The sequence below is a fragment of the Pelobates fuscus genome, chromosome 1, assembly GCF_036172605.1.
Source record: "Pelobates fuscus isolate aPelFus1 chromosome 1, aPelFus1.pri, whole genome shotgun sequence".
In the NCBI taxonomy this organism is placed as follows: domain Eukaryota; kingdom Metazoa; phylum Chordata; class Amphibia; order Anura; family Pelobatidae; genus Pelobates; species Pelobates fuscus.
The window spans coordinates 257065733-257085406 of NC_086317.1; the positions used below are offsets into that span (position 1 = coordinate 257065733).

Below are 19674 nucleotides of genomic sequence, written 5' to 3' on the forward strand. Positions count from 1 at the left end.
AGGAACTGACACAATGACATAAGGACTGGTAGTGGATGCAATTGCCCCCCTGAGTGCTTTAAAGGTGCAATCTTACCTGGAATTAACCCATTCTATATATGCATTATAATTCAGATAAATAGTAATAGTAAATAGTATAATAATAAACAATAAATGATTAAAAAAAAAAAGACACATGCATTAGAAGTTGCTACAGTTGCAACAAATCCCCAGGATTAACAGGTTTTGCAGCATTAACCAGACAGGGACCAGCTTCTGAGTGTGTTCTAGTGACCCTCTGTTGTATATGCTGAATTTATACCATAAATCCTTGCACAGCAGAGCCTCGGGGGCAGAGCAGGGGCTTCTGGGAGTTGTAAGTCAGTAATCTGCACTCTTCTTAAGAAAGCAGTTAGTGGAACACCAAATCCCAGAACATTTACTCTGCTCCCTAGTGACATAAACTAGCTGTATGGTCGGCTTATAGAGCAAATATATTTATCCATAAAAAGAACATCCATAAAACGTACTGTGACCTAAACATTGAACCGAATGTGCCAGGACTGCAATTTAAATCTTTCTGCAGACAGAAAATATGAGAGACAGATTGGGAGATACACAAGACAGTATTGTGGTGACCCGCACGTGCTGTGTTTTGTTTAGTTATATCAATGTGTCTCGGTTAGGTACATCAATATGTTTCAGATATCTATTTCTGGGACACTAGTCTGTCTGGATTTGCCACCAAATCTAATAGTGGCCAATCTCCTGTGTGATTTGTCTACAAACAGTTGTCATTGCTTAGTTGCACAAGTCAAGTCCCCACACATCAGATGAGCAACAGCAAACAAGTCTTTAAAGTTAATGTTTAAAAATGAAAAGTTAATTACAAAGTTAGCAGAGTTATAGGTTTCATCCCTCAAAGGCTGATTTTGTATTTTCTTATCAGGGAAAAATCCATGAATGAGAATTAGCACTGAGTGACAAAATGAAGCGTTAGTTATGTGAACCCTAATTAAAATATTAAGTATTTAGTGGTTTAGCCTGTCACTAGAAAGCTTGAATCACTGATCGTTTTGTAAAATAAGTAACAATAATCCTCTAATGCAGTTCCATGCATTTTTAAAATTCCTTTCCTGATATATTCTGTATTATTATTGAATAATACAACATATGGATATATTGTTATTTCACATACTTTTAGTACATTAAAAATGAACTCCCCCAAATATAAATACAGTATACATAATCAAGTAAATAGATACATATTGAATTTTACACTTTTGTAAATTTACCTTGTTACACACCCTGGCTTTCAAATAACCACTTTGGTTACTTCCTGGTTTGGTTAGCTCAGTGGAGCTAAACTCAAGAGACAGCAATTGACCAGAGCACCTGCCTTGCAAAGACTTCTCATTGGGCTGCATTGACAAGTCTGTGATTGGACAGCCACAGAAAGTCTGGGCGGGCAAAGAAAGGGAGGGCTTGCAAAGCCTACAGACAAGAGATCTGCAACTTTTGTAAGCTGTTTTTTAGTTTTTGATGTACCCCCAATCAAAAAATATGCATAATTAAATGAATGCATAATTTAATTTGGGTGTATCTACTAAACAGTGATTTATTTTTGGGTGGGGGAGGGGTGGCAGTAAAGTGTCACTTCAAATGGCCCTACTAATTAACATCCCATGTTTGTTGTTTTTTGAGATCACATGTTAGGATCACTATGAGAAAAATTACATTTAAGCACAGACTCATAGACTCTCACAGAGTCTCAGCATCACTTGACCAGACCCAGCGGTAATATCAGATAAAATAACTGAGAATAGAGATTGTGCAGCACTACATAATATATTGCTGATATATAAATAATAATAATCTGGAGTGAATTTAAAAATAAATATCACAACTTTGCTTATTATCAATAATAATAGAATGAGTTGCGTCAATTGTATACTTTGTTACATTTTTGTTTCCTAACGTGTTTCTTTTTTCTGACAAAAATCACATAACTTTACACGTATGAAGGAAAAATAATTGTGTCCCAGTTCCACCACCATTTTACATACAGGAACATGTCTGTATGTACTCCTTTCTATATTACTGCATATGGCTTCAGAGAACACTTGTAAGATTTGTTCTTAGAATAAAGTCACAGAGAGTGTTTAATAGTGAGTTGCGATGTTTTTTAAAATATTAATAATTTTGTGTCGGTAAAACAAACCCACAGAGGTCAAGTCAGATTAAATCACTGACAGTCAAGGGAGACTGACCACACATATTGTTTACTGTGTCTCTCTTTCTCTATGCTCTGACACCGTGGAACTAAACAGGAAATGTCATGGGAACCAATCCTAATTGCTAACAGCATTTACCATCAGAAAATGAGCTATTTGTTACAGTCACCATTAATTACAAGCTGAGTTATCTGGTTTTGCCTCCAGCATTAATTCCCCACAGCTGTTATATTCTAAGGGACTGTCTGCTAATAGAATGCTCATCGAGCTGCTGAAATTAAAAACTGTCTTCCAACTTTACTGTGACAATTGCTCCCTTACTGTCTGCTCTACAATATGTGTGTCTTCTTGTTTTTTTCTTCTTAATGCTAACTCCATGCAAGGCATGGGATAGCCATAAAGGTCCCCATTTACCAAAACATGTGGATGGCACGGTCAACTTCAGGGAATGTCATCATGAAAATGTAGATTTATAAAAGTTATGTCAGTTACTATACTGACACCATAAACTAGCAGCTCTGAAACGAGTGTAGTGGCATTATGACAACAGTCATCATTACAGGGAGGGTTCCATGAGTTTGCAATGTCCCCACAACGCTGCATTCTATCATAGTATTGGATTACGAGAATAATTAACCGTAGCTGGCAGACAGGGACTGGACTTGTGCATTCAGTTTCAAACTGCAATTTGTATGAATTTGGGGCGATTGGTGTGTAATCTAAATTCCGTAACTCCTAATATAGAGTCCATATGGACGTATCACAAAACTAATGACATGGATAATGGACAAACAGTTTAACGTGATTTGTGCTCAAGAGCGCTGTCCGTGGCACCAAAAAAGGGATGATTGATGGGAAAAAAAGATGACTGGTATGTTAGGGTACAGCCACTAAAGGATGATTTTATTCACAGATCAAGTAATAAGGGGGGTGGGGGGGGAATCTATATTTATATATTATAATATAGATTTTTCTTTTAACTGCACCTCATTTTTTTTACCTCTGTTGGTTACTTCTTCTCACTTGATTTTTAGATGGGCGGAATATGAACCCATTGGTGTTTTTATTTCTCTTATTTATATATTTAGCAGTTCACTATTTGGGAATTTTTTGTACTCTATTGGTTTGCCCCCAAAAAATTTTGTCCATCTTTCTTTATTCTTTAACCACATGGTTGTACAAGAAGCTCACACGAAAATAAGCAAATACAACCTATACATCAATGAATTTCAAGCATGGTGAGCCACTATAAGCAAAGATATGATTATGGGATTAAGAGATTTTATAATAATAAAGAATAATAAAGAAAATTAGAACAAATATTAACTAAGCCTACCACCTCTAAAGGGTAAAGCTGGAGTAGAGCAGTTAGCACCTGATGGGGTTGGTAGGCTATGTGCCTCTTGCCTCTCCTGGTAACAAAATGAGAGGCTGCCACCCACTGAAGTGGGCCATGTCAGAAAATACTCAAAACATTTGAAAGAGGGTGGGGAGGGGGAGGAGAGTTTTGGGGGGATAACCCCCAAATACCAGCGGAAAATAATGGGGTGGGAAGTATTCCTAAGGTACTCAGCGTGGAGAAAGAATTGTGACATTACCCAGAAAATACAAGGAACATAAGAGACACAGAGAAAAACAAAGCTTTATAAGTGTCCAAACTATTTTTATCAAAATGATTGCATGGTCGAAATTCCACCTGAAGCATGGCTGAATTTTTGTCCACCCGAACAAAATTTTTTTTCCGGACAAATGGATTCGGCCAAACCTGATTTTTTTTGCCATACATAATTCTAACAGGTACCCCTAAGTCTAAATTCCTTCAAACACAAAGTATCTCTAAGCCCCACTAACCCTGGCCCTCTTAAGCAATGTATTTATACATATTACCATAGATGAATAGGTAGTAAAGACAGGAGTACTCTCTGGGAATTTTCCAAATAATGTATTCAAACAATCAACATTTTGACCCTCTTTATCAAGATCAGGACCCAGGAGGATTCAAAATGTTGATTGTTTGAATCCATTATTTGGAAAAGTCCCAGAGAGTGCTCCTGTCCTTACAGTGTATATTGGTGCTGGCACCTGGTTGATTACTAATTTATTATTATTTTGGAGCTTTTGGATGTGGGTGAGTGCCAGAGCTGGGACTTGTAAATATGAGAAAGTTGAGCCATAAGCAAAGCCTGTAGTTGTGGGAGGGGTTAACTGGCCTTTAAATTCTCTGGCCGCCACTTCCACAGAGTCGACACCGCCTGGCTCAGCGAACCAACAGCTCCCTTTATTAAAGCATTCACTTGGTGAGACCTCTTTTTACAGGCCTACCCAAACGTTGGTTTTGGCACACCACAACCAACTTACACCACCGTTATATATAACTCGGCTTATTGTTCCTGACCACAAATAGATATAAGTGTATATATATATATATATATATATATATATATATATGCATATATATATATATAGTGAGAGATTTGCAAAGATAAAACCACATGGAATATTTATGAGGTCCATCACCTTTGAAGAAGTAGAATTTGCCATCTGATCCAGACACAGCTGCAGCTTCAACATAGGATGGTGGCTTTTTCCACCTGTGTTTTAGAAGATGGGGCTCAGAGACATTCCCATTCAAGCTGACCGTCCAGAACTGACGACCTTTGAAGATGTAAAATAAGTTTTCCATATCTGTGCAGGGATCAAACAGTTACACAGTTAAATGTATATGTTTAGATAGGATAAACATATCATAAAAGAGCTTCATGAGAAATAAATGTAATACATACTTATGCTTCATGAAGGAATACAAGAAAATATTCACAAAAGATTTTGCGAGAAGGGGTTGGTATGCATTTAACGCATGTATACCACCTGCAACCATGCAAATTAGAGGCTCTTTTAGGGTTTATTTAATATTATTGGGGGTCTTAGGTTTATTCCCCCTCAAATATCAATAAAGTGAAAAATGGTTACCCATTAAATATGCTATCAAATGTATTGAGGCTGGCTGTTGGGAATGAATCTCTATTTTCACTAGTCCCTATCAGGGAGAATTGAATTGTTTTTAGTGGGTGGGCACTTTATTTTTTACTCAGGTATATAAAATACCTGGGACCATAGGCTACTGAGATCCCCTGAAAAAACAACTGAATTGTTGGTGTTTTGGTCTCCAGCCCTATGTCCGTACATTTAAAAGCATATCTAATGGGTAACCATGTTGCACTTTATTGATATTTGTGAATGGTGTATACATTTGTCTATCACGCACTTTTTGTTTATGTACTTTGTATTGTAGGTTAACTATCTGGCGTATTAAATATATCAAATAAAATCTTTTCTTGTGACATAAATTGGTGTCCTATGGGTTTCTTATAATTCTTATGTTTGGTATTGATATAGTAACAAGATTTTTTCCATTTCTAGCACCGTTTCAATTAGTGCATGTCACACTTGCTTACCAGAATTATAGTTGAGCACTTACTATATATTTTGTATGTACAGGACTCTGTTATGAATACCTACCCAAATACACATTACAGTATTATTGCTGCTGGACTGTGTGAGATACTCTTACCCAAAGCACATTACTGGGAGTTTTACTGCCATGGATCTCGACTCTGATACACGTTTGCATTTCACTGGGAGTTTTACTGATGTGAAGCTCTTATGCAAATCCCACATTACTGAGAAGATTTATTCCTGTGAAGCTTAGTGGTACATTCAGACACCCCAAACAGACTAAGCTAATAGTAAACAGGAATTCAAACAGGAAAGAAGGAATGCAAAGAGGAGCTGAGGGATTGGTAGATGAAAGACAGGTTATCCTTCTAAATGATAATTGGGAGGAATCTAGTTGGCTAGTAGCAGATGCATTGTGGGGGGAAGACCTGTTGAGAAAGCTCACCCAATTTCCATGTAATTCTGCTGGGTGGAGGTACTAAACAAGACGAAATTAAAATATGACAGCAGCATGGGGAGGGCAGATGTAGATCACCCAGTACCAGAGAGCAAACAGACAAAATATCAGCATGTGTTCATTGTATAATAATATTTTTAAACTAGTGCTGCCATGGAATATAAGATGAATTATAACAGTGTACCCATTTGCAAGCTTGACAGTTCAAGTGCTTGTTTGTGGCAGGAGAGCATAAAGATAATATTTAAACATGCCTGAATGTGCCCCCATTCACACCGAACTTCTCAAAAGTGTAGCACTAGACTAGGCCATGTGATTTGCATGTAATATGCACTCAGATGGCAATTTCTGGCTAAGGGACAATTTAGTACCAGTTTTCAAACGTGAATTGCAGTTGAAAAAAAAAGGGGGGGGTAAGTGCCAAATATATAGGCAAATAATACCAGTAACCTTATAAAGATGTTGTTTCTGTTAGGATGCTAAAGGCAGCGCTCAGAAAAGTGGCAAGCATGACGATTTGATAGTCAACCATTTGCTAACTCTTTGACAATTTACCTGGGGTCCACTGGGCAGTGCTCCCTGCCTCCTGTCTTCTGGTATTGGTATTAGCTGATTGTTCTCAATCAATTATCCCAGCTCTTATTCTTGGGCCAGGGCACTATTGTGATTATGGTGCTTGGAGTTTTTTTTTTTTTTTTTAAAGTAGTGTATTAAAGCAACATGACCACGTCAGTGTCTTGAAGAAGTCATGGTGCCAGAAGTCTGTATGTGCAGTGTTTAATTTTGAAATGCTGCACATATGGAGTTTAAGCCCTCTGGTAATGTCATGATGATTATACCTGGGGCTCTTTGGTACCAGCAGGAATTTAACCCTGCTGGTACATTTAATGCATGATCGTCTGGGTCAGCAACAGATGTTAAAAACGCTGCACTGCTTGACAGCATAGACCATCATGTCGTAATACAGGACTTAGTAAAAGGAGTGATATTGCCTCCAGCTACAAACGCATTCTTGTTTTAAAGAGTACATAACAATAAAATTGCTTATTTTCACTAATCACTAAAGTCCACAACAAAACACCCAGCTCTTTTCACCACTTACTTAGACACAGTGAGTGAACAAGACCAATAGAATTATGATTCTTTGGCCAAAAAAAATCACACAAGCACACCTACATCCATCTTTGGCCAAAAAAATCACACAAGCACACCAACATCCATTATTAGGGGGATTAATTCGTTCTTTCCATTCACGAGTTGAAAGGGCTAATCGAGAGCCTGATCAGGCAAGATTAACAGGGGCTATCATAGTGGCAGCTCTAGGCTTATGCTTGGAAATAGGCCCAAAGCACCCACAATATAAATTTAATTTTTTCCCCATTTATTCCCTGCTCCATTTGTTATGTATTGGAATTGTCTATTACATTCATCAACTGCTTTCCAATGTGCAGCCATAATACCAGATATGTAACTCTGCAATCATACTGCAATCAAACAGGAGGGACAACTGGATCAGAGTTCTGTTTTCAAAACGCTACACAATAAAATCTATATACTTTCTAACCCAGGCCCATGTAGCCCTAAATTCAGCGCTTGGCTAGATCGTACGCACAAAATGAATAGGAATACCAACACAGACAAAAATACAGGTTTGCAAGAGTAGGTGCTGCATGTGTGAGGCTAAGCAAGCATACCAAAACTCCCCAGGGAACTTAGGAGAATTCTCAAGTATTTGTGTAATGCAGATTGCTTAGCCAGCAACAGCTGAAATTAAAGGAGACCTGTCACCTGAATCCAGATAGTATAACATCTGAATAGTTCATATGTTTAAGATAGTTTTAATGGTAAATCATTATGCTGTGGGCACTTTGACAACCTGTCTAAACAGGTTCCTTATTGCAAGCATTCTGCACCTTTATATTGTAGAGGGAAATGTACAGTCTATCACAAAGATGAGGCTGTGTGCATGCTGAAAAAAATGAAAGGGTTACTTCTCTACCATGACCGTTTCTGCTTTTTAGAAGTGGTCATGGTGCAAGCAGTCTGCGTGTACAGTGTTTTAGCTTTAAAATGCTGCCTAAACTGAGATATTACTACTTATGTGCCAGAGTGTAGTCATACCTCCGGCACAAGTGATCTAGTCAGTCCGGCATTCTGTTAATGTTAATCCTGTGCATAAAAAAAACATATGATGTCAGCATGCAAAGCACACTGGTAATGGACTTAATCAGCATCTTCAGTTGCAGACAGTGCTGTGAGTGCACCTGCAATGTAAAGGCTTTGGTACTGTGTGCATGCAGCTCGCACACACAGAGTCTTTTAAAATGCCCAATGCATTTACTATTGCTGATAGAGAAGAATCAGACTCAGTGCTTCGCTATCAGAATAATCTTGCATCTTGGACCAATAATTATTCTCCTTGGTTAGCATTTAATTGGACCTCGGACAGATAACCAATGACGTGGAATGACATTGATATAGGTGGAGAGGGCTTCAGGAAAAACCCAGCACTGGATTAAATGTAAGTTTTTGCCCTTATTTTATTTCACTTAAATTTTTGTATTTAAAAAAAATGTAAAAAAAAGTGAGGGACGGTTAGTCCCAGTCATACACTAATACTTATAGCAGATACACTATAGGTAATGCAACAACTTGATCATATTGAAGTAGTTAAATGTCTTAAGTCCCTTGGCACTATCCTTCTGTTCATTGTTAAACCATCTTGAATGTTTTAATGCAAAACAAGAGTCCCCAACATCCCTTCTGCACTGCTTAGGCTTATGGTAAAGCATTAGCATGAGCAGCAATGGGGTACCTTCAAGGTGGAGGAGAGGGGCGGCAAGGGGTTGTGGGCAATCTTGGACCCTCATTTAAACTGCTTGAACATTGTTTAACTGAATGGAGGGACAGCTTGAGGCAATTCTAGCACTATAATCAATGTAATGAGATAAAATAGTTATAATGGTTATATTGTCCCGTTACGTCGTATAACAGGCACTTCACTTTGTATTCATAATTTTACACAACTGCATAAAATTCAGAAATTATATTTATCACTCTTGGGAACATCCGGATCAAATTGGCTAAGTTGACTACTGTGTAATTGTTGCTATATATCTTACCCCATGTGATGGCATCAAAGACCGACTGGCAGTAGAATGGTTTTGTGTTTGCAGTGGTAAATCCTTCTACACCTTTTGGATTCCAGTCCTGAAAAAAGGCAAACTCTTTCCCTGGGAGCTGCACCAATTTGCCACTTGGGGGAGCCCCTGATTCATAACAACAATGGTAAAAAAAAAAAGGCAAAAAACAAAACAAAATATAAAGCTATTTATTTTTATTCTTATTTCACATTTCTTACATAGCAACATATCCAAGACATTTTACACAGATTAAGGATGACACGGTCATCATCAAGCACATAAACATTAGAAGCAGGCTAGATTAATATTGCCAACTGAGGAGAAGGAGAAGGAGAGATATCAACCAGTGTGATAAGTATGCTGATGGGTAGGAGGGATAAACATTCCTGAATAGTGAGGTCAGATTTTGGACTGAGAGGTACTGGTGAGGAGGAGTAGATCAGTTGGGGTCAATAAGGTGATTAAATGAATGGGTGACTCTATGTATCATACACACTACAGAGTACTAAAGTGGTTATGGTGCAAATAGTCTCAGGGTGCCAGGCATCACAGAAATATTGTCAAACCATTTGGGAACTGTCTGTCAAAACTGGAGTTCTTCCTGGCGCCCAGTAACTAAATTCCTAGTATCAATTTAATCGAACATGGATGACAGGCATAGGCTACCATTGCTGTCCAGCTTTTTTGAAATTGACGTTGATATTAATTCAGTATATATTACAAGCAAGCAGGGCCAGTTTGTGTGCTTGGGACTGTCCTAGTTTTTGTCAAATTGCTCCCAAATGGTTTGACATTAAAAAAAAATGTGTGATAGTGCCAATAGCCACTTTGCTATACTGAGCTGAAGTAGTTATGGTACATAGCGTGTCCCTTTAAGCTTTAAGGAAGATGATTGAAAACAGGTGGATGTAACGAGACTTGCCAAATATGGGCTGGATGTGACTAAAGAGTGTTTTCAAGTAGTATGGGACTAAAAGGGTGAATGAGTGGAATCAGGAAGTTAAAATGAGGAATAATCCTTTAGCAACAGAATTTTCCTTGGTCAGAATCATTTAATTTAACATATTAGCGAACGAGCTTAATAGGAAAATAAATATACCATTACAATCATTATCTCTATATTATTATGTTGCAGTAGAGAATGAAGGTTCTCCGAGCAGCTTACCATACAGGTTTTGGATGGCTAGGATGTCATCAAAGTTCAACAGGTAATCTTTGCCCAGCTTCTTATAGTAAGGAGCCATCAGGGCATTTTTGAATGGTGAGTGCTGAAGCCCCAGGGTGTGACCAATTTCGTGTGCCAGGACTACAAAGAGATTTCTGCCTCTTCCATTCAATGACCAATGCTCAGCATTGTCGAAATGAGCTTCCCCCCGCCTTGGGAAAAAAGCATGAGCAAGTGCTCCACCTTTTAGGAAATGAAATGTTTAATTATTAGAACGTAAATATTACAGATACATTTCAATATATCATTTGCATTACTGATATTCAATAATTTCATGTAATATCCAAGAAATATGTTTTTATTGCAGCAAGTTCAGATTGCTAATATTTAAGAGAGAGATAGAGAGAGTGTGTGTGTGTGTGTGTGTGTGTGTGTGCGTGCCTGTGTATGTATATATATATATATATTAGACACTGGGATCCAGAGCCAGCCTGTTTGTTCCATACCAACACTCCATTATCTTTGTACTATCAATAGGTAAAGCTCTCTAGTATAATAGTTTATTAAGCCACTAATGATGTCAGGAACAAAGAAACTAACTCAATTAAAACGATCCTGCTTCATGGCACTTCTGCAGATCAATGGGTTTCAGTAATCAATTAGAACAACAAACAAACAGAAGTCTTTTGACTTGATGACCTCTGACAATTCATCATAAGATGTAGAAAGGGTCAAAGAGGGAGATCATCTACAACAGGGCTGCCCTTCTGTGGCCTGTGTGCTGCGTGTCACACTGCAGGATCTATTTTGTGGTCTGCAGGCATATAAATATTTTTTACTCTGTTTTGTATTTTTTATGGGACATCACTAGCAATGCTTTCCATGGAGCTCATTCTCTCTCATCCACTTTGATATCAGAACAGTGACGGGTCTACTGTATACGCCACTATTACTGCTTCTTATATCACATGGAGCCTTTTTTTGTGAGATGGGCCTTTATTGCTTCCATTGCTGGCCTATATCTCAAAAAAGTGCCAGGCACAGAAAGTAGCAGATGTGCGTTTGATCTATTATAGCTCCCATACCTGGGACAGACTTGTGAGCTCAATACTGGAGGATGAGAGAGTTAAATAATGGCCAGAAGCAGTGGAAAATAGCATTGGGAAGGTACGGGAGATGTAATGAGGAGGCAAATTAGAAACTGAGAATGAAACGGTGCAATGGAAAAAGAGTAAATAGAAAAGGAGGAGGTTAAATGGACTAAAAGGAGAAAATGTCATGAGGTATGGAGTGGGGATGTGAATGAGTAGTAAGGACCATAGTGGAAAGTTTCATAAAAAGAGGAGGTGGTATAGTGCATGAAATGACAAGATGGAATGGGTACTACATCTACATTGGAAATGGGGTCAGGAGAAGAGGATGAGAACATTGGGTATTGAAAAATGTTAGGGAGACAGGGAAAGCTAAGGGAACATTTAATGAAAACAGGAAGTGGAAAAAGAAGGGAAGAGGAAGCAAATGCAATATGGATGGAGGGGGAGATAGGATGAGAATGGGTCTGGTGATTTAATAAAATGGCGAGATTTAATATGAATTGTAGAAGGGGAGAATGAGGGGAGCTGGAAAGACGATAGGAGAAAGATATGAAATTAGGACAGAAAAAAGGGTGGAATTAAGTGTTAAGGGGTAAGTTGAGAATGATTAAAAGATAGGTGATGGAAGAAGGTGTTTGGAGAGGGGACAAGTTGAATGTGGAGTGGGTGAAATGATCAATTACAGAATTTTCATGGGGCTCAAAACAAAAAAAGGGCCAATGAAATTGGACAGCGTTACTCTCACTGTTCAGAATTAATGCAAAATAAATAGCACTATATTTTACTGCAGGTGAAGTGTAAAAGTTCATGCTCAAAGAAAAAAGCTTACGAGGACTAATTGTTCAGCACCTGGTCCATCAAATGCGTTTATGGCTCCATCATTATGGTCCCCATCGAAAAATGCCAAACGAATGTCTGCTGAGCCACTCATACTCTCCGAGAACGCCATAGAAGAGACATTACCCCACAGCTGGAACGCTGCTTTTACTGCTTGTCTCACCTGGTGCGGGGATAGGTACCAAGGCCAGTTGAGAATCTGATATGTCAGATGATGCTTGTACCATTTTTCTGTGTATGATAAATACAGAGACAAGTTTTATTTCTAGATCTAGCAAAGGAATAATTCTCTCTAACATACATGCCGATTAAAAAAAAAACATCAAGGTTTGCAATACAGTCTACAATCTGAAGCCACAAGCTATATATCCAGCCGGCCTTTCATCCTTGCAAAAGCCTCAATTTAATCAGCTTTCCAAATGATTGAATACTGTTAGAAAACTTTCCAAATTATTTATCTAAAAAATTCAGATAGACTGTAATGGTGACTTCTGAAAATAAACCATTGGGAAAGCTTTTCTAACAGTATTCAATCATTTGGAAAGTTTATTAAATTAAGGCCAAAGTTGGTAAAAGGAGTACAATTACATTGGACAATTGCTTTTACTATGGCCATGTAAAGAATGTAAAATATAAGAATGATGTATTATTAGATTAAACAAATGAAATGCATTGGATGCTATCATTAAAGGAACACTATAGGGTCAGGAACACAAACATGTATTTCTGACCCTATGCTGTTAAAGCCACCATTTAGGTGGTTTGCCCACCCATAACCCTTTAAAAGGTAATACAACGTACCCTATTTCCAGTGCCGCTCGGGTTACGATATTTAGCCAATCCAAGGCTTTCCCACAGCATTTACCACAAGGGAAGCATTGGATTGGCTGAAATCAGCAAGGAGGTGGGACAGAGGCGGGGGGAAACTATGGCTTGGCCAGTCAGCACCTCCTTATAGAGATGAATTAAATCAATGTATCTCTATGAGGAAAATTCAGCATCTGTACAACACTGCCCCTGGAAGCACCTCCAGTGGCCATGTAAGGAGTGGCCACTGGAGTTATCCCTAGAGGGCAATGTAAACACTGCCTTTTCTCTGAAAAGTTAGTGTTTGCATGAAAATGCCTGCAGGGTAGTTGCAGTTGTTCTGGTGACTATAGTGTCCTCTTGAGGATTTACATGCTCACTGTGTATGTAGGATGTTTCTGGCTAGAAACACTTTACAAGCAATTCACTAGTGACAACTCAACAAACAGAGATTAAATAAAATACCTTTACTTGAGCTTCACAAATAGTTAATTACTGCCAGATCTATGGTGATGATGTTCAGCATCTCACCAACATAATGAGTCAATCTGTCATTACACTCCCAAATGATAATTACATGGAAAAACAATATACAGATAGTTGTCTTGAACAGACAAGCCCATAAAATGGCAAATGTAATCATGACTGTTTGATTGTTTTAATCTTTTCATGTCTGAACCTTGTTAGAACCATGTCCTAAAATAATTAACTATTGCATAAGGATACAAACATTGTTAATCATATGACAAGAAAAAGCAGAAGGTGAGAGAACCAAAGATTATGTCAGCCACATCTACAGGTACTATTCACTAGAGATGTACACAGGGAAAAAAATGATTTAGTTTAATTTCAGATTGAATCGTTATTTTTTTTTAATGTCGCTTCATCTAAAGGCCTTGATTTAATATTGTTGGATAGGCTTTCTAAATGATTTAAAAAAATTTAATAAATGTTTACATTATTTCATGACATTTTTAATATTCTGATATAATTTGCTATATTGCTACATTTTTATATATGATATATGTTTATATGTTGAAAAAAATATTTTAAAACGCCAAAAGTTTTATCATTTGGGAAACATATCCAATGACATTAAATGGAAAATGTGTAAATTTTTAAAATTTCGATTCAAATACTTTTGAATTTTCTAATTTGAAGGGAACAGTCACAAAGGTACCAAGGAAATGAACAATTTAAGGAGTTATCTGCTAAACTGCGGAAATATCAATATTAAGAAAAGCCCTTTCAGCCAACGACCACATCAATTTTTTTTTATAAATAAGGCTATTGGGGGTCAATAAGACCACAATATTACAATAAGAGAGGTTATAATCCTCCCTATGCCCCCACCTACTGCAGCTCAAGGGTTAGCCATGTGGCAGGTGGCCAGCGCTTGCTAGCCAGATAGCACATTAAAAAAGTAAAAGTAAATAAATAAAAAAGCCTAGCCTATGGGGGTCAATAAGACTAAATATGTCTATAAGGGAGACATATCTACTATTTATTTAAAGGGAATCTCCAGTGCCAGGAAAACAATCCGTTTTCCTGGCACTGTAGGTTCCCTCTCCCTCCCACCCCCAATCCCCGGTTACTGAAGGGGTGAAAACCCCTTCAGTCACTTACCTGAGGCAGCGACGATGGTTGTGCTGCTCCATAAACCATATGATAGTATACCACAGCTATTCATTTCTCAAAGACCAAGGACGCAATCTTACGTGAATGTAATCTTAATCTGTAAAATTACATACGCCCCAGAAGAGCACTGTAAAAACTTGATACCACCAGGAACTCCTAAACCTGGTCTGTTGTAGTTTAGAAATTGATTCCAGTAATTAATTCGTTGGGCAGACCTGAGGATGTCGATTGGCAGAGGGACATGCCAATTTAATTTACCAAGTGTTTTTAACTTCATGACCATTGTAGCGGATTGGTACCGGGCTGTCCCACGACATGTATGAGAATAAGTGTATTTGGTCATATGGCTGGTTTAATGTGTATGTACATGTATAGAAAGCATGGTATCCGGGTATAATGACAGTTAAATGTATGTAAAGAATTGTATTCCTCTAGTTGTTCGGTAGAATCATTCAAATAAAACAAGGGAATGAAACTACCGAACAACCAGACCACCCAGGAATGAGTGTGCCTCCAATTACCGTTTGCAACAATGTTGCAAACAGGTAATTGGCAATCAGTGCAGTGTGGTCTTTGTCCTCTGGGTGGCCGCCATTCGGGAAACAAACACGTGGCGGCGGCCATCTTAAACTACCGAACAGCGGTGTTTTGCCGTCGAGTGTCTGGAACTAAAATCGGACACTTGACTAGGCAAACACCGCTGAGACCTCCATACTTCCAGAAATTCGTATGGAAACTACCGAATGACCCGCCGTTCGGTAGAAAGAGCCCCATAAACAAGGGAATTCATTCAAACCCTCTCCAGGCTCTATAACACAGGCAATTCGCCTGTTTTCATTCCCTTGTTTGTGACCGACCGCAGGGCCAAAATGCATGGAACTGTTTTCGGATATTTTACCCATGCGGTCGGTCAAATCTTTGGAACCCCATATCTCACGAACCATTCATCCGAATGGGCTAATTTTTAAGTATGTTGGTCCCCCAGAATAGAGCTATCTGGGGATGTTGGATTTGTGGATGTACCCCAAGTATTTAGGGTACATCCAAAACTCGGGGAAAACTGTGTACACAATAAGGGGATTATGATGCTAGAGGAGGGGAGGAGATCTGTGGGAGGTTACTACTTAGAGATTGGATAATGTCTTAAGTGATAGAACCTCCTCCCTTGCATGGGAGAGGGCTTTATAAGGAACTGTGGAATAAAGCTTGTCAGACTACTCCTGAAACTGTGTGTCGTCCAGTTATTGGGATTGCGATGGGGATACTGCTGTATTACTTTACCTGCTGGAAACCTTGCCTGTGGACTTAACATCACCTTGTTCTTGAGCCTCACTGGAATCTCTAGTGGAGAATAGCTGTGCAAGATCGGCTCTCCGCTACATTGGTTGGCAGCGCTGGGATCCAAACTCACAGAGGAACAAGCGTAAATGGAGTACGGATGGAGATTGATTTTTCTGCGCTAAAACGCTCCACGCTAAAGGACCTCCTAGAGGCAAGGGGTATACAAGCCAGCAATAAGAAGAAAGCAGTACTTGTTACAGAACTCATGGCAGAGTACAGAATGGAGGGCGATTCAGTTCCGGCACAGAGGGAGCCGGGAGGAACACCACAAGGATCGGAATTCCAGAGGCAGGTTCAGTTCAGGCTATCCTTTTATGGGGAAAACCCCCCAACAGAAATTGTTACCAGGACAATGGCCGAGGTACAAGAATTCATCCTAAGGACACAGGCACCAGAACAAAGCTCTGCAATTAATGTGCCACAGGAAGGTAAGCCTAAAATACCATACCAGGCTTTTAAAACATATGTGGAGGCAGAGGAAGATATAGACGCTTTCCTGCAAGACTTTGAAAGACTGTGTGCACTGCATAAAATTAACGCAGAGGACTGGGTACCTATTTTGGCCGGAAGGTTAACCGGGAGGGCAGCAGAGGCATATCGGACTGTACCTAATGACGAAATAAGGAATTACAGTAAAGTGAAAGAAATTATACTCGCCAGGTATGCTATAACACCCGAGGCATACCGGCGGAGGTTCCGGGATCTAAAGAAAACAGAGAAGGACTCGCACGCAGAGTGGGCATGCCGATTACAGGGGGCAGCGCTCGGGTGGGTGCAAGCTAGCAAGGCACGTTCTATGGAGGATGTAATACAAATGTTGCTGATGGAGCAGTTCTATGAGGGAGTAACCAATGAGGTCCAGGAATGGGTAAGGGACAGAAACCCTACTTCCCTTACCGAGGCGGCTAGGAAAGCGGATGACTACCTGGATGCACGCAGGTCACAAAAACCTGCAGCTCCAAAAGCAACCTTTAAAACATTCGGGGGAAACAACTACACCCCAGCTCCACCGAGACCGCTACCACCACCTCCACCACCCGCTGCACAGCCCCGGTTCCGACAACCCACCGCTGGCCCCTGTCATCACTGCCAGAAGTGGGGACATTATAAAAGGGAATGCCCACAGCTACGGGACCGTTCCACCTGGATTCGTCCAGGCCCACCTCCACCCAGGGCGGCCGCAGCCCACCACTACCAGGACCTAGTCACCACCCCATATGGTTCCGCAGTCCCCATTACTACTGTGGAACAATGGGAGGTACTGCACGAGGCAGATCCGGTCCAGGCCAATGTGGATAATCTACGGCACCATCGACAGACGGTATATCTGAATGGTACAGCAGTCCGGGGATTACGAGATTCGGGAGCCACCATCACTTTGGTACAGAGCCACCTGATTTCAGATCAGGCAAAACTGAACAAAACTGTTGCCGTCCGGGTAGCTGGGGGAGCAGTGTACCGGCTACCTACAGCAAGGGTACATTTACATTGGGGAGCGGGGGCAGGGGAAGTGGAGGTGGGGTTGATGCCACATTTACCGGCGGAGGTTTTATTGGGGAACGATCTGGGGAGGCTCACTTCTGCTTTTGAGCCCCAGTCACCCACCACAGGAGAGGTCAACCCTGTAGTCACCCGACAACAGGCCCGCACCCAGGACCACAACACACTGCCGGAGGTCCAGGTAAGCAACCCTACCCCCCCTCTAGAATGTGTCCCCTGGGCTCCACCTAATGAATTTGTAGCTGAAGTCGCAACAGACCCCACGCTTCAGGTGTATAGGGACAAGGTTGGCACGGGTTCCCCCGGGGCGGAGGGAGAGAAGTTTATCTGGGATAAACAACTTTTATACAGGGAAACAACCAAACAGATTACGGGGTTAGACCCGATAGCGAGGAGACAATTAGTGGTACCACAGCGGTACCGGGCTGAATTACTCCGGATAGCGCATGATATTCCGCTATCCGGACATCTAGGGGTTAGTCGCACCAGGTACAGACTAACCCAGAGTTTCTTCTGGCCAGGGATTAGCCAGGAAGTACGCAGATATTGCACGACTTGCGATACCTGCCAGAGAGTGGGAAAAAGGGGGGATCGCAGGAAGGCTAAACTTCACCCCTTACCCATAATAGAGGAACCTTTTAGCCGAATAGCGGTGGATCTGATAGGCCCCCTCAATAAAGTTAGCCCGTCAGGAAAACGGTATATTTTAACGGTCGTAGATTATGCCACCAGGTATCCAGAGGCAGTGGCTCTGACCAACATCCACGCTGAGACGGTCGCGGATGCCCTCATGCGGATATTCTCCCGGATGGGATTACCCAGGGAGATTATCTCGGATCAGGGTACCCAGTTTACCGCAGAATTCACCCAACACCTCTGGAGGATCTGTGGCATTAAGCCTATTATCAGCGCCCCTTACCACCCCCAGACGAACGGGCTCTGCGAACGATTCAATGGTACCTTGAAGCAGATGCTCCGAACCTTCGCAGAGACCCACAAGGACTGGGAACGATTCCTGCCGCACCTCCTATTTGCATACCGGAGGTGCCGCAGGAATCCACAGGGTTCTCCCCGTTTGAATTATTGTTTGGAAGGAGGGTCCGAGGCCCATTGGATCTTATTAGAGAGCATTGGGAGGGAGACCGGAGCACAGATGGCACTCCCATCCTACCATATGTGTTGGCCTTTCGGGACCGCCTAGAAGCGTTGACCAAGACGGTACGGGAAAACCTTCAGGAGGCCCAGACCCGCCAGCGTACATGGTATGATCGGGGAGCCAGGGACCGTAGCTTTCAGGTCGGGCAGAAGGTACTAATTTTAAAACCTGTCCGACATGATAAGTTACAGGCCGCCTGGCAGGGCCCATATAAGGTGGTGGAGCAAAGATGCGATACCACCTATATTATCGGCCCCTGCACAGGGACTGGGGGGCGACGCATGCTCCATGTGAACATGCTGAAGCCCTACCACGAGCGTACTGAGGAGGTAACCGCCATCTGTGCCCCTAACACGGAAGAGTTTGACAGCTTACCCCTCCCCGATTTGCTGGGGGATGGGCAGCTGTCCGGAGATTTAGGGGAGGTTACGCTGGGAGATCGGCTGAGCCCACAGGAGCGGATCGAGGTACAGCAACTATTGGAAGAGAAACGCGACACGTTCTCTAATGTACCTGGATACACGCCTCTGGCAACTCACCGGGTCGAGACCCCAGGGCAACTACCCATGCGCCAGACGCCATACCGCATTCCAGAAGCGGTACGGGCAAACATGCGTAAGGAGATCGACGAAATGCTCCAACTGGGGGTGATTGAACCCTCAGACAGTCCTTGGGCATCTCCTGTAGTCCTCGTACCAAAGCGAGACGGTACAACCCGCTTCTGCGTGGACTATAGGAGATTGAATGAGAAGACTGTATCTGACGCCTATCCGATGCCCCGGATAGACGAGTTACTGGACAGAATGGCCAGGGGCCAATACCTCACCACTATTGACTTGTGTAAAGGGTATTGGCAAATCCCCCTGG

General features: G+C 41.1%; 1 protein-coding gene across 1 annotated transcript in view; it reads right to left on the minus strand.

Moving 5' to 3' along the window:
- The window catches only part of MMP28 (matrix metallopeptidase 28), a 63777-nt gene that overhangs the window by 2892 nt on the left and 41211 nt on the right, over positions 1-19674 (minus strand). The window contains exons 4-7 of the mRNA XM_063456671.1: positions 12378-12596; positions 10435-10677; positions 9249-9395; positions 4731-4898 (exon numbers count right to left, since the gene is read on the minus strand). Of these exons, the coding sequence (XP_063312741.1) occupies positions 4731-4898; positions 9249-9395; positions 10435-10677; positions 12378-12596 (777 nt within the window). The remainder of the gene's footprint in view (positions 1-4730; positions 4899-9248; positions 9396-10434; positions 10678-12377; positions 12597-19674) is intronic.